This window comes from Staurois parvus, unplaced genomic scaffold (assembly GCF_062004578.1).
Source record: "Staurois parvus isolate SC_StPar_1 unplaced genomic scaffold, SC_StPar_1.0 ptg000243l, whole genome shotgun sequence".
Lineage (NCBI taxonomy): Eukaryota > Metazoa > Chordata > Amphibia > Anura > Ranidae > Staurois > Staurois parvus.
In genome coordinates this window covers 14,910,251-14,938,173 of record NW_028318039.1, presented here as the reverse complement: position 1 = coordinate 14,938,173, position 27,923 = coordinate 14,910,251, and the positions used below count along the sequence as shown (strand labels likewise).

General features: G+C 45.9%; 2 protein-coding genes across 3 annotated transcripts in view; one reads left to right on the top strand and one right to left on the bottom strand.

Annotated features, from left to right (window-relative positions):
- GPR180 (G protein-coupled receptor 180) overlaps positions 1-12,864 on the bottom strand; it is a 59,385-nt gene extending 46,521 nt beyond the window's left edge. Inside the window, exons 1-2 of the mRNA XM_089680478.1 lie at positions 12,649-12,864; positions 2,052-2,210 (exon numbers count right to left, since the gene is read on the bottom strand). Of these exons, the coding sequence (XP_089536604.1) occupies positions 2,052-2,210; positions 12,649-12,781 (292 nt within the window). The 5' untranslated portion in view covers positions 12,782-12,864. The remainder of the gene's footprint in view (positions 1-2,051; positions 2,211-12,648) is intronic.
- Positions 12,865-12,872: 8 nt separating this feature from the next.
- Positions 12,873-27,923, top strand: part of TGDS (TDP-glucose 4,6-dehydratase) — a 78,501-nt gene continuing 63,450 nt past the window's right edge. Inside the window, exons 1-2 of one of the 2 annotated variants that reach the window (XM_089680480.1) lie at positions 12,873-13,118; positions 27,198-27,264. In XM_089680480.1, coding sequence (XP_089536606.1) covers positions 13,048-13,118; positions 27,198-27,264 — 138 coding nt within the window. In that variant the 5' untranslated portion in view covers positions 12,873-13,047. The remainder of the gene's footprint in view (positions 13,119-27,197; positions 27,265-27,923) is intronic. The other variant, XM_089680479.1, reaches the window with a different exon arrangement.

Below are 27,923 nucleotides of genomic sequence, written 5' to 3'. Positions count from 1 at the left end.
TTGATCGATCAAGTTGTTTACAATTAGCCTGTCAGATTTTACATGCGATTCCAGCAAGGAACAGCCAAATTTTGATCATTTAATGGGCTCCCAAGCTTGACAGAAGTCAATTGTTAAACAACACTGGGAGCGGAAGTGATGTGCAAGAAGTACTATACATGGAGCTCTGTGTCACAGAAAAGTCTGGGGCAAAAGGAGGTCGATGTCCACAATAAGCAGGCCTGGCTGAAGTCTAACATGTAACGGCCAGCATTGTCAGGCTTTTGTTCATTCCCGAGCTGTATCTCTCCCCATACAAGTCTATGGAAATGCAAAAGCAGGCCAACTACACCAGCAATGCATTCTCAATGATCTTAGAAGCAGCTCAAATTGACATCTATTGTGAAATGCATATGCCCATGTAAGTCCATTGCTGATCCCCCCATGGGAAGCTGAGAGGTTGTGGGGTATGCAAGGGTATTAGTGGGTTTTTATTGTGCATTATGTTACATACCCAAAACTGCTTCACTCCGTGCTGTATCATATATTCAATAGCAGCAGTCATCACAGTATTGTCATATTAATACAATGCCTTTGCAAATTTCCACATATGGTCATGTTACAACCAAAAATGTAAATGTATTTTATATGAAAGACCAACAAAAAAAGGGCACATAATTGTGAAGTGGAAGGAAAATGATAAATGGTTTTCAAAATTTGTTTACAAATATCTGAAAATTGTGGCATACATTTGTAATGAGCCCCAGAGTCAATACTTTGTAGAACCACCTTTTGCTGCAATTACAGCTGCAAATCTTTTTGGGTATGTCTCTACCAGCTCTGCACATCTAAAAAGTAAAATTTTTGCCCATTCTTCTTTGCAAAATAGCTCAATATCTGTCAGATTAAATGGAGAGAGTCTGAGAACAGCAATTTTCAAGTCTTGCCACAGATTCTCAATTGGACTTTGACTGGGCCATTCTAACAGGTTTTCTTCTAAGATTGCCCTGTATTTGGCTCCATCCATCTTCCCATCAACTCTGACCAGCTTCCCTGTCCCTGCTGAAGAAAAGCATCCCCACAACATGATGCTGCCACCACGTTTGACGGTGGGGATGGTGTGTTCAGGGTGATGTGCAGTGTTAGTTTTCCGCCACACATAGCGTTTTCCTTTTAGGCCAAAAAGTTCAATTTTGGTAGCATCTGACCAGAGCACCTTCTTCCTGTTGGTTGTGTTCCCCACATGGCTTCTCGTGAACTGCGAACAGGACTTCTTATGGCTTTCTTTCAACAATGGCTTTCTTCTTGCCACTCTTCCATAAAGGCCAGATTTGTGGAGTGCACGACTAATAGTTGACCTGTAGACAGATTCTCCCACCTGAGCTGTGGATCTCTGCAGCTCCTCCATAGTTACCATGGGCCTCTTGGCTGCTTCTCTGGTTAATGCTCTCCTTGCCTGGCAAGTCAGTTTCGGTGGACGGCCATGTCTTGGTAGGTTTGCAGTTGTGCCATAGTCTTTCCATGACCTATCCCTGACCTATCTAGTGTGTTCCTTGGCCTTCATGAAGCTTTTTGTTCACTAATGTCCTCTAACAAACCTCTGAGGGCTTCACAGAACAGCTGTATTTACAGAGATTAAATTACACACAGGTGGACTCCATTTACCAAATAGGTGACTTCTGAAGGCAACTGGTACCACTAGATTTTAGTTAGGGGTATCAGAATAAATGGGTCTGAATAAAAATGCACGCCACACTTTTCACATATTTATTTGTAAAAGATTTAGAAAACAGTTTATCATTTTTCTTCCACTTCACAATTATGTGCCACTTTGTGTTGGTCTATCACATAAAATCCCAATAAAACACATTTACGTTTTTGATTTTAAGATGACAAAATGTGGAAAATTTCAAGGGGTATGAATACTTTTTCAAGGCACTGTAGTTATACCACTGGGACTTCTAAATTCCACCCTGTCCCATCAAAAGGCATGATTTTGCTAGTATATATGTAGCCAAATCCCTGCTTGCTGGTCCTTGTATGTAGCACAGAGATGCAAATGTAACACTTACTTGTTACTTGTGCCAAAGCCAGTCTCTCAGGACAGCTGTACTCTTCCATACTCCCGTGCATCCTCACCCATTCCTCATCTTGATACAAGTACAGGGCTGCATCTTTTCCAACTGCAGCCGCAACATTGCTAATGCGAACACGCAACACAGCTTGCTCCCCTGAAAAAGAAATAATACTGACAACTAAACATTTGTAGAATGTAATAACCCACACTTTCTACATAGAATATTTAGTGATACTAAATGTTCAAATTACAAAAAAAAAAAAAAAGTCACACTTACCTGCTCTGTGCAATGGTTTTACACAGAGCAGCCCCGATCCTCCACTTTTGAGGGCCCCCCACCGATGCTTCTAGCTCCACCCCCCAACCCGTAGCAAGCTGCTTGCCTTGGGGGGGGGGCAACTCTTGCATGCTTGCTCGCAAGCTGCTTGTGTGCGTCTAAAAAATACACTGGCTGTGGCTCGGCCCTGTCCTCTGCTGTCTCCTCACTGGCTGTGACTAACAGCAGAAGCAGGTGGCTCCCACTGCTGTGTCTCAGCCAATGAGAAGGAAGAGATCCAGGAGAGCCACTGCTCTTGAGCACATTGCTGGATTGAGATTGGGCTCACGTAAGTATAGGGGGCTGAGGGGGGAGCTGCACACAGGTTTTTTTTTACCTTCATACATAGAATGCATGAAGGTAAAAACCTTCAGCCTGTACAGCCACTTTAAAGATATTAAAGCTGTATTAATCCCAAAAGCAAACATTTCTTATATTGTGACTTACCAATTCTTAGATGTGTTGGCTGCATTCATTTTCTTTTTTTGTGCTTTTTTCCCTTTATTTTCCTCTGTGATCTGGCAAGCAAGTCTGCTGTTTCACAATAGAAAAAGCTGTCCTACAGATGTAGCAGTTACGTCAAGAGAAACCATTTACTAATGACAGGGGTGTGCAAAGTGATCAGCTTTTATTTATTCTTGTAATAACCTTTATCCCAAAAGGAAAAAAACTGTTGCTGTAACTGCTTATAAACTGTTAGCTGGAGTTTGGTTTCAATTTGTTAGTGTATTTAAATCTGCTAGTAAATCCAACACCTCTCCTCCCCCCAGACTGACAATGCTGCTGTCCAGAGGTGTCACCTGTGCTCCTTCATCCAGAGTAGAGGCTCACTAAAACAGGAGGTGTGATACTGCCAAAATCACCAGGTGAAAACAGTGGGAAAAAATCCTAAAACTAACGCAGCCACCACATCTAATGATTGGTAAGCTGCAATATATTACATTTTTGGTTTCCAGCTTAATACCACTTTAATGTCCTGCTACCCAAAACAAACAGGATTACCAGAATGTGAATCTACACCAAACCATCCAGTTGTTAAAAGTTCGATATTGGTTTGCATACCCAGGACAGTGGGTGTAGGGTCACGTGGTGGACAGGGCAGCAATGCTCAGGGTAAGGTCACACAATAATGCATTGTACTGTTTGAAAAGATCCCATTCACTTAATCTTGGTACCTGTAGGGCAGAGCATTTGCGTGTCACATTGTATAGTGAATAGGAATCATTCCTTCTATTTATACAGCACACTGGGCTTTTTTTTTACAATGCTGCAACAATGTATATGTGAAAATGTGCGCCATCTGAGAGCGTTACTTTCTGCATTATCCAGAATGTCTCCTGCCCACATTACCCATCGGAAAACCAGGAATACGGTGCCTGAAGACTTCAAGTGGCCTTTCACCCTAAAGCTGAACAGTAAAGATAAAACTCCAGCTTTCTGTCACTTTAAAATACTTTGTTTGGACCAAGCTGGCCTAAATTATTCCCTTCACCTACAGAGGAACCCGCTGGTAGCGCTGCATAAACATCAGCTACATACAGTATACAGCACTATGTTCCAGAAGCGGTACAAGAAGCTTTGCATTTTCTGAACGAGCTGAGGTGGAGATCATGATGTCATCCAACTACCTCAGCCAATCACATGAAGCCTTGTGCTCATTCAGAAAAATACAAAGCTTCCTGTGAAAGCCTGAGATGCGGAAGTAAATCCAAAAGCAAACTTTTTCTTATATTGCAGCTTACCAATTCTTGATGTGATGGCTGCCTTTGTTTTCTTTTTAGGCTCTTATTTGCACCTGGTGATCCAGCCAGTTAGTCTGTTGCTTAGAGCGAGAGTTTAGAGTGCTGAGACAAACCATTTAAAACTATCAAGGGTGCTTGCAATGATCATCTCATTTATTCATGTAAAACCTTTATCCCGAAAAAAAAAAAAAACCAAGTTACACTTACGGTAACGTCTTTTCCAGGAGTCTTTCAGGCCAGCACTCTGAGAGACCTCGGCTCCTCCCCATCTGAGGAAACACCTCCACCTACAATAAAAAAGCTCCACTCCCCTCTGACCTCAGTTCTCCAAGCATCCTCCGGTCATCTGGGGAGACACAATGCGAGACAACAATCATAATAAGCCATCTTCACATATCAATATCAACAGTGGGTGGGAAACCGGTGCTGGCCTGAAAGACTCCTGGAAAAGACGTTACCGTAAGTGTAACTTGGTTTTTCCCCTACCGTCTTTCAGGCCAGCACTCAGAGGATAAGCGAGTACTCACCCTTCGGGCGGGCTAACTGCTTGTAAGACCTTACGACCAAAGTCCTGCTCCTGCACCGAGACCAGGTCCAGTCTGTAATGCTTGGCAAATGTGTCATAGCTGGACCATGTTGCCGCTCTGCAAATCTGCCCTGGGGAAACCCCTGCTAACTCTGCCTGGGTAGCCGCCACAGCTCGGGTGGAATGTGCCTTGATACCCTCCGGGACCTCCAGGCCTTCTGCCTGATACGCTCCTGCAATCGCCAGCCGCAGCCAGCTGGCCAGCGTCCTTCTAGACGCCTTCTTGCCTCTTCTAGCCCCCTTAAAAAAAACAAAACAAAAAGGGATTCGGTGCTTCTGAACTCCCTAGATTTCTCTAGATACTGGAGAACGCACCTTCTGACATCTAAACAATGATACCTCTCCTGATCTACCCCCACCGGGTCAGGAAAAAACGAGGGAAGGACAATGTCCTGTTCCCTCTGGAAACTCCGAGCTACCTTCGGAATGAAGGACGGGTCTGGTCTGAAAACGATCCTGTCTGAAAAAATACGGAGATAAGGTGTTCTGATCGAGAGGGCCTCCATCTCACACACCCTCCTCGCCGTGGTAATCGCCACCAGAAAAGCCGTTTTAATGGTGAGCTCACCTATCGGACAGGACTCCAAGGGCTCGAACGGAGCCCTAGTCATCCCCCCGAGCACCTTGGCCAAATCCCACACCGGAAATGGTCTGGACCTCGGAGGCCTCTGCCTCACCAGAGCTTTGAAAAACCTACTCACCAACGCCTCCCTGGCCAGGGGCGTCTCCAAGAACACACTGAGGGCCGAGACCTGGCCCTTGAGCGTGCTGACAGACAATCCCTTGTCCGCTCCCGCCTGCAGGAATTCCAACACAGAAACCAAACTATGGGTTGCCACTGCTGCCCGGTCACACCAGGCTGTAAAGCAACCCCAGACCCTACCATAAATGGCCTGGGTCTCCTCCTTCCTACTGGCCAGTAATGTCGCCACCACCCTAGGCGAGAACCCCTTCTCTAAGAGGAGCTGCTGCTCAGAAACCAGGCCGTTAACCGCAATCTTCCTACGCTGGGGCAAAGAACCGGCCCGTGTTAACAAATCCTCTCTCGGTGGCAGCTCCCAGGGTGGACGAGAGGCCAAACTCTTTAGGGTCGCAAACCACGCCCGCCGCGGCCAGAAGGGAGCTATCAGGATTAACGAGGTCCCCTCTGTCCTGAATTTCCTCAGGACCAGGGGGAGCAAAGGAACCGGGGGAAAGGCGTAACAAAGCCGGTAGTCCCACCTCTGACCTAATGCGTCCACCGCTCTGGACCCGTCCCAGCGGGATAGAGAGAAGAAATTTGGGACCTTGTTGTTCCTTCCGGAGGCAAAAAGGTCCACATCCGGGGATCCACACCTTCGCACAATCTCCTGAAAGACATCGGGGTTCAAGGTCCATTCCGACTCCCTGAGCCGAGTCCTGCTCAGGAAGTCTGCCTTCTGGTTCAGCTCCCCCTTTAAGTGTATCGCAGACAGGGACGCCAAATTCAGCTCTGCCCAGGACAACAGTGTCGCCGCTAAGGCCCCGAGGGCCTTGCTCCGCGTCCCTCCCTGCCTGTTTATATAAGCCACTGCCGTGGCATTGTCCGTCAGGACACGCACGTGCTGGCCCGTGACCCCCGCCTGGAAGGAGTGCAGAGCCTCCCACACTGCCCTCAATTCCTTCCAATTCGAGGATTTGCCCTTCTGCCCTAAGGACCATTCCCCCTGAGTCACCAAATTTCCCAGGTGGGCTCCCCAGCCCCTGGCACTGGCATCCGTAGTGACCTCCGCGGAAATCGGAAAGCACCACAACAACCCCTGAGTTATGCTGGACGATCTCCTCCACCACCATAGAGACCTTTTCACACAGGGGGGCACCAAGACCCTGTGTTCTAGGGAGTGACACTTCCTGTCCCAAACCCTCAGGATCCACAACTGGAGGGGACGCATATGCAGACCTGCCCACTGAACCGCCGGAATGGACGCTGTCAGCAATCCAAGTACCGACATGGCCTGTCTTATGGACATCGACCTGCTCCCCTGCAGTAATCTGACTCCGGCCTCCAACTTGGTGACTTTTTCCAAAGTCAGGCTGGTCTTTTGGTCTACCGAGTCTAGAGTGTAGCCCAAGTAAATCACCTTCTGAGAAGGCACCAGGCAGGACTTCTCCAGATTCAAAATCCACCCCAAGCTTTCCAGATGGTTCCTCACTATAACCAGGTCTTGCCGTAAGTGAGCCTCTGAATCCGCGAAGAGCAGCAAATCGTCCAGATAGGCCACCACTGAAATCCCCCTTAAGCGGATAGAAATCAGTGCCTCCGACAGAACCTTGGTGAATACTCTTGGCGAGGAGGAAAGGCCGAATGGAAGAGCCCTGAACTGCCAGTGTCGAATACCTTCCTCCCCCCCCACTGCCAACCTGAGGAACCTCTGAGAGGCTTCCGCCACGGGCACGTGTAGGTAGGCGTCCTTCAAGTCTATGGATGCCATGAATGCACCTGGTGGGATTAGGGACCTGATTGTAAAAATGGAGTCCATGCGGAACCTCCGGTAACGCACTGACTTGTTCAAGGGTTTCAGGTTCAAAATCAGTCTGAACGCCCCAGACGGCTTTTGAACCACAAACACATGGGAATAAACTCCCTTCTCTCGCTCCGCTACTGGAACCCTGGAGATGACCCCCTGGGACTCTAGAATCTCCAAAGCGCCCACCAGAGCCGCGTCCTTCGTCGGATCCCTTGGACGGGTCGTCACCAGAAAAGTCTCGGGTGGCGGTCTCAGAAATTCTAACCGGTAACCCCTTCGGATGACATCCAAAATGAAGGGGCTGGTGACCACGGCTTCCCACTGTGGGAGGAATGCCGCCAATCTTCCCCCCACAGGAGGAACCAAGTCACCTTGGTTTTTGGGGCTGCTCAGGAGGGCGAAAAATCGCTCCCCCTCTTCCCCTACCTCTCTGTCCAGCCGACCTACCCTGACCAGGCGGTCGCAGGCTCAGCCTCTTTGCCGGCCTGGCCTTCCGTGTCCCCCCCTCCTGTATTTTCCTCTTGAGGGGGAAGGACTTTCTCAGCTGTCCGGTCCAATAATTCCTCCAACCCTGGGCCGAACAGACAGTCTCCTGTGAGGGGGATGCCGCATAACCTAACTTTTGAAGTGATGTCCCCCTGCCATGTCTTTAGCCACAGCACCCTTCTGGCTGAATTGGTCAGGGCAGCAGACCTGGCCCCCAATCTCACCAACTCTGCGGAAGCATCCGCAATATACCCCACTCCTTGCAAAAGGGTCTCAAAAGAGGCCAAGATTTTTTCCTTGGGAGAGTCTGCCACAATATGGGCCTGTAATTGCGTAAGCCAATACTCTAAGTTCCTGGCTACCACTGTTGTAGCCATGGCCGGCTTCAGGTTGTACAGGGTCGAGTCCCAGGCCTTCCTAAGGAGAGACTCCGCCCTTCTGTCCAATAAGTCTGGTAAGACCCCCATGTCCTCAAACGCTAGGTTAGTTCTCCTGGTCGTTTGGGAAAAGGCCGCGTCTAGCCTGGGGCTCTTGTTCCAGACCGCCTCCGGGTCTTCCGAAAACGGAAACCTCCTTCTCAACGCTTTTGAGAAGAACGGTTTCCTTTCCGGGTCCTGCCACTCCTTCTTAATCGTGTCTACCAAAATGTCATGCACAGGAAACATTCTGTGCTGGTGCTCCTCCAATCCCTGATACATTTGGTCGTGGAGAGATAAGGCCTTAACCTCCTCCTTAATGTCCAGGGTTTCGTATATAGCCCCCAGGAGCTCATCAACCTCCTCTAGGGTCAACTTATACCGGGAGTGGCCCCCCCCTTCCTCCGAGGGACCCTCACCCGCTGATTCCTCCTCAGACTGGGAGTCCCCCACTGGTTCCTCCCCGGTCATAAGGGGTTCCCGACGACTCACCGAAGCCACCTGGGGGGGGGGGGGGGGGGGAAGTGTAGGTAATGGGAGGGCAAACCTCTCCATGAGGGACTTGAAGGAGTCGAAGGTGGTAGCCAACTCCTTCACTGACCTGGCTAGGTCCCCCTGTTCCGGCTTCTCCTCCCTCACCAACCCCTGTATACATGGGCCACAAAGAACCTTTCGCCAAGATTCTTTTAAAACTTCCTTACAGGAAGGGCATCTCCGCTTGGTCTCCTGGTGCCTAAGTTTAGCTCGGGCCTTGCCCTGAAAGACACAAAAGAAAAGGGGGGAGGTGGGAAGCCCAATCAGTCCGACACTAAACACCCCCCCCCCCCCGCTTCCCTGCAGAGCAAACAAGGGCCTGAAAAACCGCAGACCCCTTGCCCTACCTTCCCCCTGCTACGGGCCCACAGGTAGGGGAGGCCTCCACTGAGGCACCTTACCTGTGACTGGCTGGTGCTGGCATCTCCTGGTCCCGGTGCCTCCGACATCCCGTACCGGAGGGTGGTCGCCTGGTGCAGGTCTGTCCCCCAGACCGCTGTGCACCGCACCGCCATTTTTGAATTTCGCGCCGCCGTGGTGTGAAGGCCGCGACCGGAAGCGGAAGTCGCGGTCTTGGGCGAAGCCCCGCCCCTTCCGCCGGAAACCGCCGTCTCCCGACGTCCGGCCCGGCAAAGCCCTCAGACCGCCAGCATGGGAAGGAGCGGAACTCCCCCCGATCCTCCCCAGACCTCACCACGGCCACCCCGACGCCCCCCCTCGCCGGAGGGGGTCGGGGGGCGAAGAGCAGGTAAGTGCCCTGTCCCGTCCCCCGGGATGCACTCTCACTGCTGGCAGCCTGCCCTGGGAGGATATGCAGCCGGACACTCCGGCCTTCACTCCCGGCTGCGTCGGGCCTCACAGCCGGCTATCCGGCCCTCGGCTCCCCTATCGTCTTCCTGCGCCTCCTCGTGTCTCCCCACCGGAGGAAACACCTGAACTGAGGTCAGAGGGGAGTGGAGCTTTTTTTATTGTAGGTGGAGGTGTTTCCTCAGATGGGGAGGAGCCGAGGTCTCTCAGAGTGCTGGCCTGAAAGACGGTAGGGGAAAAAACTGTTTGCTGTAACTGCGGTGTGAGCTGGATGTGTTAGTGCATCCAAATCTACTAGCACATCTAACACAATGCTGCTGTCTGCCGTGCCCCCTGTGCTCCTTCACCAAGAGTGGTGGCACTCTAACACAGGAGGTGTGTTACTGGCCAGATCACCAGGTGCAAAGAGGGAAAAAGCCTTTAAAAAAAAAAAAAAAAAAAAAAAAAAAAGAACGAATGCAGCCACATCTAATAATTGGCAAGCTGCAATATATTACATTTTTGGTTTGGGGTTTATTCCCAATTTAAACTCTATTCTGTTCTGGGAGCAGGACAGCAAGTCCTTGTACCACTGCAGGAACACAGCACTGTATGTAGTTGATACAGTTTATGCAGCACAATCAGTGGGTGCATCAATAAAGCTGGCCATAGAAGGTCTGAATCTTGGCTGGTTCAGCAGGTACCAGCAGACATTCGATCCATGTTGGGGCAGGCTGACTACCCAAGTCGATCTATCCACTTGATTACAAACGGCATGTCAGATTTTTAGGATGTGGTTACTGCCAGTGGCTCTAGCTGATCGTAATAATCATTATGTTCTCCCAGCACGGACAGTCTCCCTCCCCATTCCCAAAGACAATAGCTCTGCGGGAGGGATTCCCACAATAATTACTGTGTTGACCTGTTTTCTATAAACTGTACTTGTCTCCATCCAGAGCACTAAGTGTCATTTCTGTCCACTGCCTCCTTCCTCTGCTATCAGAATGAATAACTTCTGACAAGTTTTCCCTGACAGCAATAGAAAAATGGTGACAGGGAAGGACACAGCCTGTGACTGACAGCCTCAACTCTGTTCCTGTGTGGAGGGGGAGGGTGTCTCTTCCCTCCAATCAGCTCTCAGAGCTCTCCTCACTGATGTAACTGCTGCTCTCTCCCCCCTGCTTTTCAGAGCTGAGAGATCCTGTGTAAATTCTGAACTTTTAACACATGTAGGTGACAGATGACTGCAGATAAACAGGTACAACGTATGTAGGAGGATTTGTTTAATCTTTGTATCACTAGTCACGCCAGTGGTTATATGTAAGGGTTTACAAGATAGGCTCCACACCCAGGCACTGATCAGCAGAAAGCACCAATGGCTCCCACTCCTGCCTCAGTGCCCAGTGAACAGAAAGCCTCTGCAAGTGTGCACCTCGCTGGATCGAGATCAGGCTCAGGTAAGTGTTAGCACAGGAGCTGATCACAGAAGGAGTTTTGTTTACCATAAAGCTAAGAATGCAATCAAGTAAAAAACCTTCTGCCTTAAGCAGCACTTTAAAGCTGCAGATTTAGAAAAGCTAGAAACTTCTGAAATGCCATGAACCTATTCAAATGGAACTATACTTACTATCAGTCTAGTAATGTGGTGTCCTGGAGCTCTCCGCCGCCATCCAAAGCTGCAGCCAATCACTGGCTGCATTCATGTGTGCGAGTTCAATCAGATGAGCATTGCTGAATCTGTACAATGAGCTGCATGTGTGCCGTTCACTGCACAGGGGAGGACCGGCAGGTAAGTAACTTTAAAGTGGTTGTAAACTCTCACATGATCCCAGTGAAAGTGACACTTGTGCGACTTCAAAATCATGCCATTTTCATTGTGACTTTACAGTGCGACTTTAATGCAACTATGATGGGACTTTGGCTTTGACCAAGGATAATTGTTTCTGCTGTACAAAGTCTCACACAAGTCACATGTACAACATTCAGGTGCGACTTTCATGCAACTTTGAAGGGTTTATATTGAAGTCTATGGTCCTCAAGTCGCATGAAAGTCGGACCAAAATAGCACAGGAACTACTTTGAAGTCGCTATAACTTGAAGGTGCACAGATATGAATGGTACCCATTGGGAAACATGGGGGGTGATTTGTCAAGGAACTTTGGACTCTAAAGTCGCATAACTGTGAATGGAGCCTAAAGAGTTTTTTTTTTCTAAAATAAAAATACATCTATACTTACCTGCTGTGTGCAGTGATTTTGCACAGAGCAGCCCCGATCCTCTTCCTTTTTTTGGTCCCTGCTGGCGCTCCTGGCTCCTCCCCTTCAAGCAGTGCCCTCAGGGAAATCCATTTGCCCTGTAGGCACCGCTGCATGCTCATTCCTGACCTGCTGCTCTATGCGTCCATAAGACACAGAGCCATGTCTCGGCCCTGCCCCCCCGCCTCACTGGCTGTGATTGACAGCAGTGGGAGCCAATGGGCTCTTGCTGCTGTCTCAGCTAATAAGAAGGAAGAGTCCCCAGAAGCGGTTGAGAACGTCGGGGAGGACACTGCAAACAGAAGTTTTTTTTTACATACATAGAATACATGAAGGTAAAAAAAACCTTGAGCCTTTGGAACCACTTAAAGTGACTGGCCTGAGGTGATACACAAAGATGAAACAAATTCTCCTACATAAGTTGTATCTGTTTATCTAAACATCTCTCCACTACATTCATTCAAAGTGCAGAATTTACACAGGATCTCTCAGCTCTGAAAAGCAGGGGGCGGAGAGCTGAAGTTACATGAGTGAATAGAGCTCTGAGGGCTGATTGGAGGGACGGGACACCCCTTCCTTCACATAGGAACAGAGCTGTGGCTGTCAATAGCAGGCTGTACTCTACCCTGACACCACTTTTCTCTTGGTGTCAGGAAAACGTGTCAGTAGTGACTCATGTTGGAAGGAGGCAGCAGACAGAAATAATACTTGGTGCTGTGAATGGAGACAAGTATACACTATAGAGGGATATGCTTTGGTCATATTCCATGTCTGAGGTTTACAAGCACTGTAACAGAGAAGGAATCTAACATGGCTCTTCCTGCCTGATCACCTCCTTTGAATTAGTGCCGTAGAGGTTCACATTAAAGCTGCCCCTCCAGTGCCCATGTAGACAATCAGTATGGAGTCCATGGCCTAGGCCCACCCCTGTATGGGATGCCCCATCCATCCTCCCTGCTATATGCAGATGACATACTGTACCCACCATGGAACAAGAAGGTGAAGATGTGCTGTCCCCGGCCGTGCCAGGCCAGGGCGCTGTCGAAGCTGCCATGCACGGTCTTGGCGCCCGCCGTGTGTAGCAGCCACAGCCCCGCCACCAGCAGCCCGGCCAGCATCTCCCTCCTATCCGCTTCCCGGGGACATGTGCAACTCCAGCCGCCACATCTGCAGGAGGACAGGGCGGGGCCTGCGCGTCACCACATTACTCCAATCACTGCCCTGTATAGGAGGAGCTTGGGGGAAAACGAAACATAGCGACGTGTACGTCGCCAGGTAGAGCCGTAAAGCGAGGCTGCCGTAATGCTTTGTTGTGAATTGGTGATGTTGTTAGTGTGGATGCACTGAGTGATACATAAGTGGGAGCTGGGGAATAGGAAGAGCCATGGATAAAGATAGCGAGCCGCACGTGGGCTTCCGTAAGAGACTGCTGGTGACCGGAGGAGCTGGCTTCATGTAAGTGACTTCCGGTGTGGGGACACTGTGCTCTATACAATGACTTCTCTTCATGTTCGATACCATTACAGCTAAGTGTCTCTCCACAGACAACACAATGGGACAGAGCATGTGTGCAGGGTGGGCCTCACACGGACTGTTCAGGAAGGCCCTTTAAAGCGGTAGTAAACTTTTAATTTTTAACCTGCAGGTATGCTTCTGTTAACCCCTTCACGCTGGCGCCTCCTGGCCCTTTACGGGTTTCAGAAGCTGGGAGGCGGGGTTTGGGGTCATGTGACACGTCGGTTACATGATCGGGAAAGGTCCCGATTGAAAGAGGAGATCGGGACCTTTCCATGAGTACTGCACATGTGTGCTGGGAGCGCGCAGGGCGTGCGCTCTCAGCACATATGTTCTTTTTTAATAGAACGCAAATGTACGGCCGCTCGGCATCTAGGCCCAGATGCCAGGAGGCCGCACATTTGCGGTCGGCCGGCGTGAAGAGGTTAACAACTTGCCATCCTGATGACCAGGCCTCTTTTTGCTACTCAGCACTGCACTATTTCAACTGATAATTGTGTGGTCATGCACTGTTGTACCCAAACGAAATTTACGTCCTTTTATTCACACAAATAGAGCTTTCTTTCAGTGGTATTTGATGATCTGTGCGCTCTTTATTTTTTGCGCTATAAACAAAAAAAGACTGAAAATTTTGAAGAAAAACAATATTTTTTTTTTACTTTTGGCTATAAAAAAATATATAGTAAACTTTCAATACAAACGACAATACACTCGACCTCATCCTCGAGGTGACCCTGATTTGACTGACTCCACAAAATTCGTCCCCTTCGTAAATCACCTGAACCAAAAATTTGCAGATGTCTATACTCCCCAGCAAAAAAATCTGCATTGATGAGTCCCTCATTAATTTTACTGGCCGCATTGCATTCAAACAATTTCTCCACAGCAAGCGTGCAGGATATGGGGTCAAGATGTATAAGACCTGTGAGAGGCAACAGGCTATACATATAAGTTGCAGATTTACGAGGGAGCCCCCTGGATGCCCAGACTACATGGGGAGCAGTGGCAAGATAGTTTGGGACTTGGCCTGGGCAGGAAGGGGGTATAAGTGCCCTGTAGGCTAGTGTTTAACTAGTTGCCGACCGCAGATAGCCGAATAACGGCTGCACTGCGTCCCCCCAGAACGCGCTCTCCTGGGGCGCGCACCCGGTGATCTCCGTGATCGCTGTGTCCTACGGACACAGCTGATCACGTGATGTGGTAAAAGGCCAATCATACTGGCCTTTTTCCCACGTGATCAGCGGTGTCCAATGACACGCTGATCAGAGGGAAATGCAAGTGCCGGTTCTCGGCTGCACTTTCCTCACGCTGTCAGATCGTGAGGAAAGTACTGCCGAGAACCGGCAGTTGTCAGAGCGGGGATCGGCACCGATCATCAGGGCACTGATGATCGGTGCCCAGCAGTGCCACCCGCAAGTTCCGCCCACCTGTGCCCAGCAGTGCGCCCACCTGTGCCCAGCAGTGCACCCACCTGTGCCACGCTGCAGTGTCACACACCTGTGCCCACCAGTGCCACCTACCTGTGCCCACCAGTGCCACCCACCTGTGCCCACCCACCAGTGCAGCCCAGCAGTGCTGCCAGTCAGTGCCCAGCGGTTGTGCCAGTCAGTGCCGCCAGTCAGTGCCCAGCAGTGATGCCAGTCAGTAGCCATCATCAGTGTCACCTATCAGTGCCGCCTATCAGTGCTGCCTATCCGTGACACCTCATTAGTGCTGCCTATCAGTGCCCATCAGTGCCGCCTATCAGTGCCCATCAGTGCTGCCTCATCAACGCACATCAGTGAAGGAGAAAAATTACCTGTTTGAAAAATTTTATAATAGAAACAAAGAAACTTTTTTTTTTTCAAATTTTTTGCACTTTTTTAATTTATAGCGCAAAAAGTAAAGCACCCAGTGGCGATTAAATACCACCAAAAGAAAGCTCTATTTGTGAGAAAAAAATAATCAAAATTTCATATGGGTACAATGTTGCATGACCGCGCAATTGTCAATCAAAGTGCGGCAGCGCTGAAAGCTGAAAATTGGCCTGGTAAATAAGGGGGTATAAGTGCCTGGTAGGCAAGTGGTTAAACGACAACTTTGTGTAGAAAAAAAAAATGTTTTTGTCATTTTCCAAAAACTTGTGGAAAAAAAATAAATCTTCCATGGACTCAATATGCCTCTCAGCAGATAGCTTAGGGTGTCTACTTTATGAAAAGGGGTAATTTGAGAGTGTTTGTACTATCCTAGTGTTTTAGCACCTCAAGAAATGTGATGGGCAGTCAGAAAGTAAAAGTTGTGTAAATTCTATTATCTATACCATAGTTTGTAGACGTTATAACTTTCACAAAAAGCAATAAATATACACTTGCTGGAATTTTGTAACTAAAACCATGTAGCAGAACACATTTTGGCCCAAATTTATGATGAAATTTTAGTTTTTTGGATTTTTTTTATCACAGAAATGAGAAAATGTGTTTTTTTTTTTTCATGCTTTGCATGACCGCGCAATTGTCAGTTAAACTAGTGCAGCGCTGTTTAGCAAAAAAATGGCGTAAATTGCAGTATCTATACCAGGGGTGGGCAAACTTTTTGACTTGAGGGCCGCAATGGGTTCATATATTGGACCCGGGGGCCGGACCAAGAGTAGATGAATGATGTGTATGTGTCATCCATAGTAAGTATAGTAATATTCCCCCATAGTAAGCATAGTAATTAATCCCCCATAGTAATTCATCCCCCATATAGTAATTCATCCCCCATATAGTAATTCGTCCCCCATATAGTAATTCGTCCCCCATATAGTAATTCATCCCCCCTATAGTAATTCATCCCCCCTATAGTAATTCATCCCCCATAGTAATTCATCCCCCATATAGTAATTCATCCCCCATAGTAATTCATCCCCCATAGTAATTCATCCCCCATATAGTAATTCATCCCCCATATAGTAATTCATCCCCCATAGTAATTCATCCCCCATAGTAATTCATCCCCCACATAGTAATTCATCCCCCATATTAATTCATCCCCCATATTAATTCATCCCCCATATTAATTCATCCCCCATATTAATTCATCCCCCATATTAATTCATCCCCCATATAGTAATTCATTCCCCATATAGTAAGTCCTCCATATAGTAATTCATTCCCCATATAGTAATTCATCCCCCATATTAATTCATCCCCCATATTAATTCATCCCCCATATTAATTCATCCCCCATATTAATTCATCCCCCATATAGTAATTCATTCCCCATATAGTAAGTCCTCCATATAGTAATTCATTCCCCATATAGTAAGTCCCCCATATAGTAATTCATTCCCCATATAGTAAGTCCTCCATATAGTAATTCATTCCCCATATAGTAAGTCCCCCATATAGTAAGTCCCCCATATAGTAATTCATTCCCCATATAGTAAGTCCTCCATATAGTAATTCATTCCCCATATAGTAAGTCCCCCATATAGTAAGTCCCCCATATAGTAATTCATCCCCCATATAGTAAGTCCCCCCCCTGTGTCAATTCACTTACCTTTGGTCCGCGCGTTCCTCTCGTATTCCCGCGCCGTTCTGGTCTTCAGGGAGGACTGTGAGAGGAGTTCGTCACGCTGCCCCGCCTACATCCTGGCTGCCCCGCCTACATCCTGACAGCTGCAGAGTCCTGACGTCCGAGAGGAGGGAGGGGGGCGGCCATCCGAGAGGGGGGGCGGCCATCCGAGAGGAGGGGAGAGGAGGGAGGGGAGAGGAGGAGAGGAGGGAGGGGAGCGGGCGCCCGGCACACAGGAGAGCCGCATCTAAATTTGTAAAGAGCCGCGGCTTGCCGACCACTGGCCTTGCGGGAGCCTAGCTCCGCGGGCCGGATTAAAAGGTCCGCCGGGCCGTATACGGCCCGCGGGCCGTAGTTTGCCCATTGCTGATCTATACCATAGTTTGTAGATGCTATAACTTTCACACAAAGCAATCAATATACACTTATTGGGATTTTTTTTTTACCAAAAACATGTAGCAGAATATATTTTGCTCTAAATTTATAACTAACTTTGAGTTTACTATATATTTTTTGGAGCATAGGGCAACCCATTCACTTAAACAGATGTTGCTCAAAAAGAAAAAAAAAAAAGCAACTCTCCCATGGCACCCATGTGATTGCAGCTTTATGTGCAGCCCTTGCTGCCCCTCTGAAATGCAAGTTGCAGTGGATTGTTTTTTTATTTTAAAGGTGTTTGACAGGCAAACGTGTGATTCATTTCACTTTGATTCAATATTCTGACAAATTTATTTCTTCAGAGATTCAGATTTATATGAATCTCTGAATGGACACATAAATGAATATCAAAGAATCCCCCAAAAAACTGTTTAACTCAAAGCGGAGTTCCACCCAAAAGGGGAAGTTCCGCTTTAAAGATTGGTCCCCCGCTCCCTATTAAGGATTGACATCTTTGGGGAGGGGGAACGGGTACTCGAATTTGACAGGTACCCACTCCCACTTCCGCTGCCATCGCCTAGGCAATTGGACACAGCAGTTGTCCTCCTACCCTCCCTCCCCGAAGTCTTGTGGGACACGTGACAGGTCCCAGAAGACGACGGGGCTATTCAAGAAGCGAAGCTCAGTGCTACTCACACATGTGCAGTGAGCATCCGGCTGTCACAGCCGAGTGCCCACACTGAAGATGCCGGCCTCCCGGAATACAGGACAGCCGGTGAAACGGGCTACGGCAGGGCAACGCGGTGAGTGGCTGTTAAAGTCAGCAGCTACAGTTTTTGTAGCTGCTGACTTTTATTTTTTTAACAGAGTGGTTTGAACTCCGCTTTAATAAATGCATTTGTTTCAGATGTCACATGATGCCATAGTAGTTCAGGTCCATGGGGAAATGAATTACCGGTAAATTTTCAAATTTGTTCGATAGTTTGGATTCAGATAACAAATTTCGTTCCATTTAATAATTCGGATGTACCTGATGCCAGCCAATATAGTCCAATCAGCTTGTGCCATATCTCTTAATGGGTTGGAAAATATAGAATCCTTGCGGTTATATAATATACTGAATAAATGGCAATCTTTCCAAAAAACTGCATATTTTTCGAATCCTCCTGGACAAACGAATATATGAAACAAATGCTGAAAATGAATCAACATTTGTGTAGAGAGGAGTTTTCTGGAATCGCCTAAAGGCAGATAGGAAAGAGTAGGAGATTGTTATGGGTAATAATTTGAGATGAGGTGCGTGATGTAGCTTGGGACAGAGTTGTGAATGACTGTGTTGTTATCCTAAATGCTTGTCCTGGGTTTGGAACTCTGACTGAGGCCAGAGTAACCCAGATAGCGGCAGCCACTTGTAGGCATCCTGTTAAAGGATAAATTCACCTTTTTGTAACATGTTACACCTATATTTAGGGTGTAACATGTTACTGCGTAGCAGGCAAACTTTCCCACACCCCAGCTTACCCCCCCTCCCCTTTCCCTGTGGGTTCTTCTCACATACCTGCTGTCACATTTTAAAAACAGCTCCCCACATAGCTGCGTTATTCATTCACAGTTTTTTAAAACAACCAACAGAGGGCGCACCAGCCTTGCGTGTTACCTTTGTGACAGCTCTATTGTGTGAACATTAATAAATATACAGTGGATATAAAAAGTCTACACACTCCTGTTAAAATGTCAGGTTTCTGCGATGTAAAAAAACAAGACAAAAATAAATAATTTCAGAACTTTTTCCACCTTTTGTGACCTATAAAAACTGTACAACTTAGTTGAAAAACAAACTGAAATCTTTTAGGGGGAGAGTAAACAAACTAAAATAATGTGGTTGCATAACTGTGCACACCCTCTTATAACTGGGGATGTAGCTGTGTTCAGAATTAAGCAATCCCATTCACAATTATGTTAAATAGGAGTCCGTACACACATGCCATCATTTAAAGTGCCTTTAAAGGGGGGGGGGTGTTGACTTTTTATGTCCACAGTATACTCACAAACGACTCATGAATAAAGGCACATCACTGTCCACAATGCACCCAAGATGGCCAAGTCTCCTAAGCCAGGGCTTGACAAATTTGCTTTGAATCTAGGAGCCAGCTAAAAAAAGTTAGTTTTTTTTTTCTTTCTTTTTTTTTTTTTAGCGTAGCATGGGTTGTCCGCATCCGGGACTTCACACGATGCAATTTTCCACACGACAGTCATAGCAAAAATGCACCACGTTTTAGGCGCCACTGAAAATAATGGCATTTGCACCTGTTTTGTGATCACAGCAATTCTGCTGCGATCCCAAAACACCCAGACGTAAATGGAACCTCCTTGGTTCACACACATATGATATAGATATTTTGTGTTCCTATTGAGGTGGTTCACATAGATGCAATCTACACACATTGTGTTTCGAGTGCCATTATGAAAAGGGTCCTGTTTGAGTTTGTGGCGGTGCGTTCCAGACTCGCAAGTAATAGCGCGGCATGCAGAGATAAGTGGATATTCATATAGGATTGCTATTGACAGGGGTTTTCGCATTGAAGTCTATGGTAGGGGTTTTCGCATTGACGTCTGTGGGGCGTGACTTCCCATGGAAGTCTGTGGGAGGCAGTGTGTGTGTGAACCCTGGCGCTAGGATGCAACTTCTAGTCGCTATTGCCACCTGGTACCTGGGATTTTTCGAGCCCTGTCCTAAGCAAATCCCAACCACAGGAGGACCATCCAAAAGGCTGATGCGGTTCGACGGGGGGATCCTCTCTTCCTCAGAGCCAATCTTGGATGTTGTTTAAAGAGTCCTTATATCACAGATAAAACAAATCACATTATTTCATGATGTTACAATAACTCCTCCCATCAATGGGTGGGTAGGATGGCCCAGAAGTATACAAACCTCATTTTTCCATCACATGTTGCATCTTTTTTCATATTACAGTAATACAAATGTAGCCATGAATGCAAAAGTGGTGTTGCTAAATTCACATAATTAAATGATTAAAACAATAAATAATAATGGATACTAAACCCCAAGGATCTTTATACTATAGGTGCCTGGACCTGTAAACAAGGATGCTCACTGGAGAAAATTTTATATAGTATTTTTCAAAAGTGGAAAGATCCATAGTTGAAGTGTGTGTATCCAAAATGGTTCAGGGCATCATGCCAAACCAGAAATTCGACATGGTAGTGTGTTCCAGCCGCTACATCCAATAGCGGCAAAACATTACTTCTGGCATACCGAACAAGTCAGAAGGCACAATAGCGGCCAGCTATCAAGGACACTAACCACAAAGCACTGTGGACTAAACTAGATTGGTCACATACATTGCCAACAAAGCACTGGTTGCTAGTGTCTGCTCCTACTACCCTTATTCAGGGATCGGAAACATGGGGCAACTGGCTGAGGGCATGTATTATACAGACCCCCTGTGGCTAAGCTGTGGGCAAGTGGATACGTGCAAATACACTCATCACCCATTTATTAGGTACACATCACCTGTTCAATTTTTGGTAACACAAATTTGCTAATCAGCCAATCACATGGCTGCAAATCAGTGGAGGCATGCAGACGTGGTGAAGAAGTTCAAACCGAGCATCAGAATGGAGAAGAAAGGGGATTTCAGTGACTTTGAATTTGGCTTGGTTGTTGGTGTCAGACGGGCTGGTCTTACAAAACTGCTGATCTGCTGGGATTTACACGCACCAACCTCTCTAGGGCTTACAGAGGAAGGTCTAAAAAAGAGAAAATATCCAGTGAGCTGCAGTTGTGCGGATGAAATGCCCTGTTGTTGTCAGAGGAGAATGGGCAGACTGGTTATTGCGACATTCAGATGGTAGGGTCAGAATTTGGCGTAAACAACATGACAGCATGGATCCATCCTGCCTTGTATCAATGGTTCAGGCTGGTGGTGGTGTAATGGTGTGGAGGATATTTTCTTGGCACAGTGAGTGTGGCCGGTGAGTGTGCATGCCTGCAGAGAGTATTCTTTTGGTACAATATTAATGATACTAGCTCATAGAAAATACACACACAAAAATTTATATAAGTATATGTAAACATAAACGCATACACATATGTAAACATAAATCAATATTATAGGAGGATATTTGCTTGCATAGCGCTGTTTTTATATAAGGTTGATTAGAGAAAAGATATAAAAAAAATTATTAAAAACGTTCTTATAAAAAAAAAAAATAAAGATGTAAAGGGGAAAGAAAAAGCATGCGTAGCATGTAAACCTGCATGTATATACATGTATGTAGGTGAGTACAAAAGATTAGCCATGGGTGATAAATGGCAGCATACCCAACCAATGTTAACGTTAATGATCTAAATACCAGAATCTGGACTAAAGGACCAGAGCTGGGAGAGTAGGACTTATTGTACCAAATTATGGATATTCAGGTCCTCATTCAACCCATTTGGGTCTGAACATCCCAGGGTGAAAATCCAATAACGTTCCCTTTTGCATAGCCTCTGGTGTCATCTGCTACTATCCAAGACGTTGGGCATTGCTTTAATCCCAAAGATTTTCATACCCAGATATTCTTCATGTACCATCTTGAAATGACATGGAACAGAGTATTTGTCTTTCCCATTGTGTATACTACACTTTTATATTGAATGATGCGAACTCTCAGTGGCCATGACGTGTGACCCACATAAAGCAGGCCACAGGGACAGAGTAACCCATAGACCACATATGGGGTACTGCAATTGATAAACTATTTAATAACTGCTAAAATGTTTAACTGTTTAATGTCCTGCCATCCGTACTTGTTATCTCACGCTTGTGGTGCCACATAAGACGGCAAGCCCCACAGTTTTTTACTCCACACTTAGAATTCCCTTTCTGATCCAAAAGGGGGGTCTGGGTGGGTCTGTTCTGGGTTCCCTAGCCTTTAGAGGGCAGCAAGGCCTGTGCCAGCCTCGGAACAGCCAAGGATCTAAGATCCATCACCTACCTCTCTTGCTCTTGAGAGAAGGAGATTGTTGACTGAATGAACTACAAGTTCTGTGTGCCACCATGGCAGATGGCTTGTAGTTCATAATGAATTCCGAGGGCTCAGATGAGCATGCTTGTAGTTCATTGATTCTTATTGCAATTCAATAACAGTCTGCCCAGAACTACTGCTACAGGACTGCTGAAAATCATGTTTGTGTATATATACGTGATTTTGCATTTCCGGGTAGGGGGCACGCATGCCGCCCTACCCGTGCCACCATTGTCTCCCCTGTCAGCACCAGCATACTGCTTTGCATAGCAGAGCAATACAAAGCAGCATGCTTACACAGTAAAACACAGCACAGTTGGTGAAACCGCACACAGTTAACCTTTTGCTCTCCCCAGATGTTAACCTCATCCTGCCCAATGTCATTAGTACTGTGTTAGTGCTTTTTATTAGCACCGATCACTGTATTGGTGTCACTGGGGATGTCAGTGGCAGTCAGTTCCACCCAGTGTCAGAATGTCCGCTGCAGTACTGCTATAAGTTGCTGATCGCCGCCATTACTAGTATAGCCAAAAAAAATATCCAGTGTATATGCTATCATTTTGTAGATCTTATAACTTTCACATAAACCAATTAATTTACACGCATTGGAATTTTTTTTTAACAAAGACAAGTAGCAGAATACATTTTGGCTTAAATTTATGGCAAAATTAGATTTTTTTTTTTTTTTTTACTGGACATGTTTTATAGCAAAAAGTCAAAAATATTGTCTTTTGTTTTTTTTTTCCAAAATAGTCCGGTATTTTTTTGTTTATAGTGCAGAAAATAAAAAACAGAGGTGCTCAAATACCACCGAAAGCTCCATTTGTGGGGAAAAAAGGACATAAATTTCATTTAGGTGCAGCGTTGCATGACCGCGCAATTGTTAAAGTAATGCAGCACCGTATTGCAAAAAATGGCGGCCTGGTCAGGAAGGGGGGGGGGGCCTGGTCTCTGCAGATTGAAGTTCATTACTTTGATCTGAAGATGAATAAACAGAGTGGACACAAATATAACATTACATTGTTACTTTGTATCTTTTCTGTGCTCTGAGAAGTGTTTTGATAAACACTGTCAGAATCCTTTTTTTTTTTTTTTACAGCTTTTAGCTGTGTACTGAGCAGTCCCTGCATTGATAAATTGGAGATGAGAACTGCAGGAAGGGGGAGTAGGAAAGGGGGTCCCTGTAGCAGGGCATAAGGACTGGACATGCTACACACATCCTATGTACAATGATGATGTCTTATGTACGATGATGAAAGTCTGGAACTGGTTAAAAATCTATGACAGGAAAATGGCTGCACAGATCCTGAAGTGTTACCCTGAGTAGCACTTCATCTATTATCTGTGTGGGACCCATGCACAGATCAGAATTCAGACAGACTGCATTCTGATCCTTGCATCGGTCCTGCTGGGATGTACATATTGGAATACGTTTGGAGTCCCATGCAGCCATCTGTCTGACAGTGATTTAGCAGGCTTCTTGCACGTGGCTGCATGGAACACCTGTGCCTCCCATGTGGGTACACCTGGCCCTTTACATGGGTGTACAGAACAGTATGCCTGTATGAAGAAGTCCATAGATATGTTTAAGTTTCACTTTACTTTTTTGAGCTTTGTACATTCTTTGTACCATGTGGTAGGGAGAGCAGTTAAAGGATTCTAGAGCTCCAATTAATGGCTGGAAAAAGAGCTACATAATATTCATACATTAATTTTGTAATGACCTAACAAAAAAAAATATAGACTTTTTTTATTTTTTGTAGGTCTGACCTTTAACCACTTCCTGCCCAGGCCAATTTTCAGGTTTCAGCGCTGTCGCACTTTGACTATTGCTTGGTCATGCAACACTGTAGCCAAACAAATTTGAACATATAGTGCTTTCTTTTTGTGGCATTTGATCACCCTAAACGAAACCCCCCCCCCCAGAAATTTTGTAAAAAAAAAAAAAGTTTCTTAGTTTCTTTTGTAACATTTTGTAAATAAGTATTTTTTCTCCTTTGCTGATTTGCACTGATAGGCAGTACTGATAGGCTGCACTGATGGGTACTAATAGACTGCACTGATAGGCGGCACTGATGGACTGAGAGGCATCATTGATGGGCATTGAAAGGCGGCGCTGATGGGGCTGCACTGATCATCAGGGCACTGATGATCAGTGCCCTAATTATCAGTGTAGATGTCCTCTCTGAGTATTGCCACTTATCTGCTCTCCTCTCCTCACACGCTGTCAGCATGAGGAGAGGACTGCCGATAACCGGCATTTCCTGTTTACATGTGATCAGCTTTGATTGGACCAGGGGCGGACTGACCATTTGGGTACTCGGGCACTGCCCGAGTGCCCGGGGTCAGTAGGGGGCCCCATGAGATGCCCCTGGTACCTTTTTTAATAGGCTTTTTTGGGTGTGGTTTGAGTGTGGGCAAGGACATAGGGGCCCCATGATCCCCTATTGCCCGGGGGCTCGATGAGTTGTCAGTCCACCCCTGGATTGGACACAGCTGATCACATGGTAAACATCCTATGTCATCTGCTCTTTCTGCAGTTGGTGATCCCCTGTGTCCAAGGGAGTGGGAGAATGTCATCTGATGTCCTCCCAGAACAAGAGAGCTCTTGCCTGTCCATCATTTCCTAGTACAGTGGGCGAGAGAAGGTTAAAGGAGAAGTTTGGGTTTTCTAAATAAAATTTCAAATTCCCCTCTGTGCTGCAGAATTGCTGTGATGCTGCAGCTATCCTATATTGGCTTCAAGAGCAAGAGTGATCACATGACCACTGATCGCTCAGTGCTCTGTGTGTTTAGAGTGGAGAACAGTGACTGTCCGTCACAGCTCTCTGCTCTGTTCCCCTTGTGTTAACTGGATTGATGGGCGGGCACAGCAGGCTACGGCTCTCAGCCACATTGTGAGTAGGAGCCAACTGTCAAGCATGGGTGGATCCCAACAATATGGTTGGGATCCTTCCGGAGCCTGGAGTGGCTCTGCTTCGTTAGCCAATTTTGAGTCACAGGAATGCCAAAGTGCACTCCTGTGATCCACGAGATGTGTGACCAAAAATGCTTTGGCCATACTTCTTTTTAAATAAATAAAATATGCAACTATACCACATTCTCTAAAAAAAGAAACCTATACAATTTTTTTTTTTTCATGAAAGGGAAAACATTTTAGAGGTGTTTATAATTTGTCCACTCTCGGATATAAAGCTTGTGCGAGGAATTCCCTTTGCTGTCAGTGGTAGATTTGTCTCAAAAATTTTAGGTTTTCGCTGTACGGGTTGATTACTTTTGTCTGTTTATGGGTTAAGCTGTAACAAACGGTCAATGAAAGCCTCTGTTTCTTAAGATAAGTGCTTCCTTTATGAATACAATGCATTGGCCTCCAGAAAGGTTCTGTTGATCTGGTGAGGATCTTGTGCCTTCACATAAGACTTGCTTCAAGCAATACATACCAGTGTATTAAAAGGGACTTTCAGGGTTTTTTTTTTGCTATGCATATGAGAGAGATCAGCGTACGGTGAACAGTGGTATCAGTGTGCCAAGTTTTTTTTTTTTTTTTTTTTTTTTTTTTTTTAATATCCATATTTAGGGCAATCATTCGACTTTCTGTTCATTAGTATACTGCTTTTGAGAGCGGATATCCACTGTTCAGATTAAAATTTACAAAGGGACATGGTGGAAACATTTTCTGTTCGTTACCAGAACAAACAATGTTTGTTCAATTAGTACAGTGTTACTACTTTAAAAATAGAATGAGCAAGTCCTTGCATGATCGGAAACAAAGAATAAGCTGAAAGAAGATTGCAGCCAAAATAAAAAATTTTGTAAGCATAAAAAAATTATCGTAGAAAGGATAATAAGAGATATTTTTAAGAAGATATAAATAGAAATTTCTGTGATGGTGATCAGTGAATAGCAGTATACAGTTTAACCCATAAAAACAGATTATCTCTTGGACTACAAATAAAGGGTTATGATTAATAGTAGTGGTTATTATTGTTATTATTATTGGTAATTAATACTATTTTGGATTTTACTTATTATATTATTATTATTATTGTTGTTACTATGATTAGAAGGGTCACACGTACATTACATGACTTCCGATTCTACACTGGAACGTAGCTACGTATGTGGGAAGTTTTCTTGTGTCATTCGAGAATTTTCGTACCATTAGGGTACGCTCACACCACATACGATGGTAAACTCTGCATTAAACTCTGCATTTTTGCTTTAAATTAAATGGACCCCCAGTAGCAGTTAGCTATAATGTGCTAGTATGAACTGCATATGTGCACTGTATGGCACATTTGCTTGTCAAACTTTCCCTCTAGCAACATGCTGTCAGTGCTTCTGCTGATCATGGGCACTTCCATCTTCTCCCCATTTTCCTTCCAAGTTCAGTCTGTTTGGCCACTTGAATGGCTGGTGTTAGGAATATCAATTCAGGCCAGCCTCCTCCTCCATACAAACATCCAGTTCAAAGTACTTTGGGAATAATGCAAGTCAGACACCTAGATGTGTGATGTAAAATTCAACTTCTTTATTATTGATCAAGCTTTGAGTAATAAATGATTACACTGCATATTTCAGGCGGTTTCCATAAAGCACCAATCAGAATACAGCAAAACTATTTATGTAAACTACTCTATGGCACGATATAACAAAAATACAACAGGGTAGTAACTTCTGCAATATCTCAAAACAAGAAATGAGTGCATGTATAACAGCATTCAAATCCCACGGGAACATCTTGTATATAAAATAAACCAGTTAGCAGGCACAAAGAAAAAGTTGGTTAACTACTAACCCTTTCAGCTGGGTTGCAATTACATCACTTCCCCACATGTGCACAGGATTCACATCATCAAGGCAAACCGGTGTAAATGTATGCTGAACTGCAAATGCACAGCTCGGTGTACATTAATGCTGACAGGGAGGGAGAAGCCTTTATGGTGAGAGACCAATAGGGTCTCTTCTGTCCTGCAACCCTACCTGTCAGCATTTTTTAATTTTAATTTTTGAGGTCAATTCTGCTTTCATTTTTTTGTGTTTATTAATTATTTATGTGTTTATTTTTTGCAGAGCATCACATATGATAATTTCTCTGGTTGAAAGCTATCCGGAATATTTAGTAATAAATCTAGACAAGGTAAGAGCTGTATGTTTTTTGCACACTTTTTGTATTTCTTTGTATATCATACACATTGCCTGTGAGATCTTTCTTGGCCTATACTTAACCACTTGAAGACCAGCCACTGCGTTAAACGTTTGCAGGGCGGCACGGCTGCGCAAAATGGATGATCAGGTCCTGGTCCTATCCTGTCCTGTGTTGACAGTTACACAGGACAGGATATGATGTCATTCTTCTCTGCCTGGGCACATTCCGTTCCAGACAGAGAAGAAGACAGAAGAATTGTGAGTACAAAGCACTACACTTAAAGTTAGAACACATTTAACCCCCTGATCGCCCCCCCCCCCCCCAGTTAACCCCTTCACTGCCCTGTCACCAGTGTCATTGATCAGTGAACAGATTTTTACTGATCACTGTATCGGTGTCCCTGGCGACTTCCAATAGTGTTTAGCGCCCCTCCCAGATAGCGCCAGTTTGCCCGCTAGTACACCAGTAATCCCATTTAACCCCTTGATTGCCCCCCCCCCCCCCCCCATTAACCCCTTCACTGCCCTGTCACCAGTGTCATTGATTACAGTGAACAGATTTTTACTGATCACTGTATTGGTGTCACTGGTGTTAGCGTTAGTTAGCGCCCCTCCCAGATAGCATCATATTGCCGCTAGTACACAAGTAAT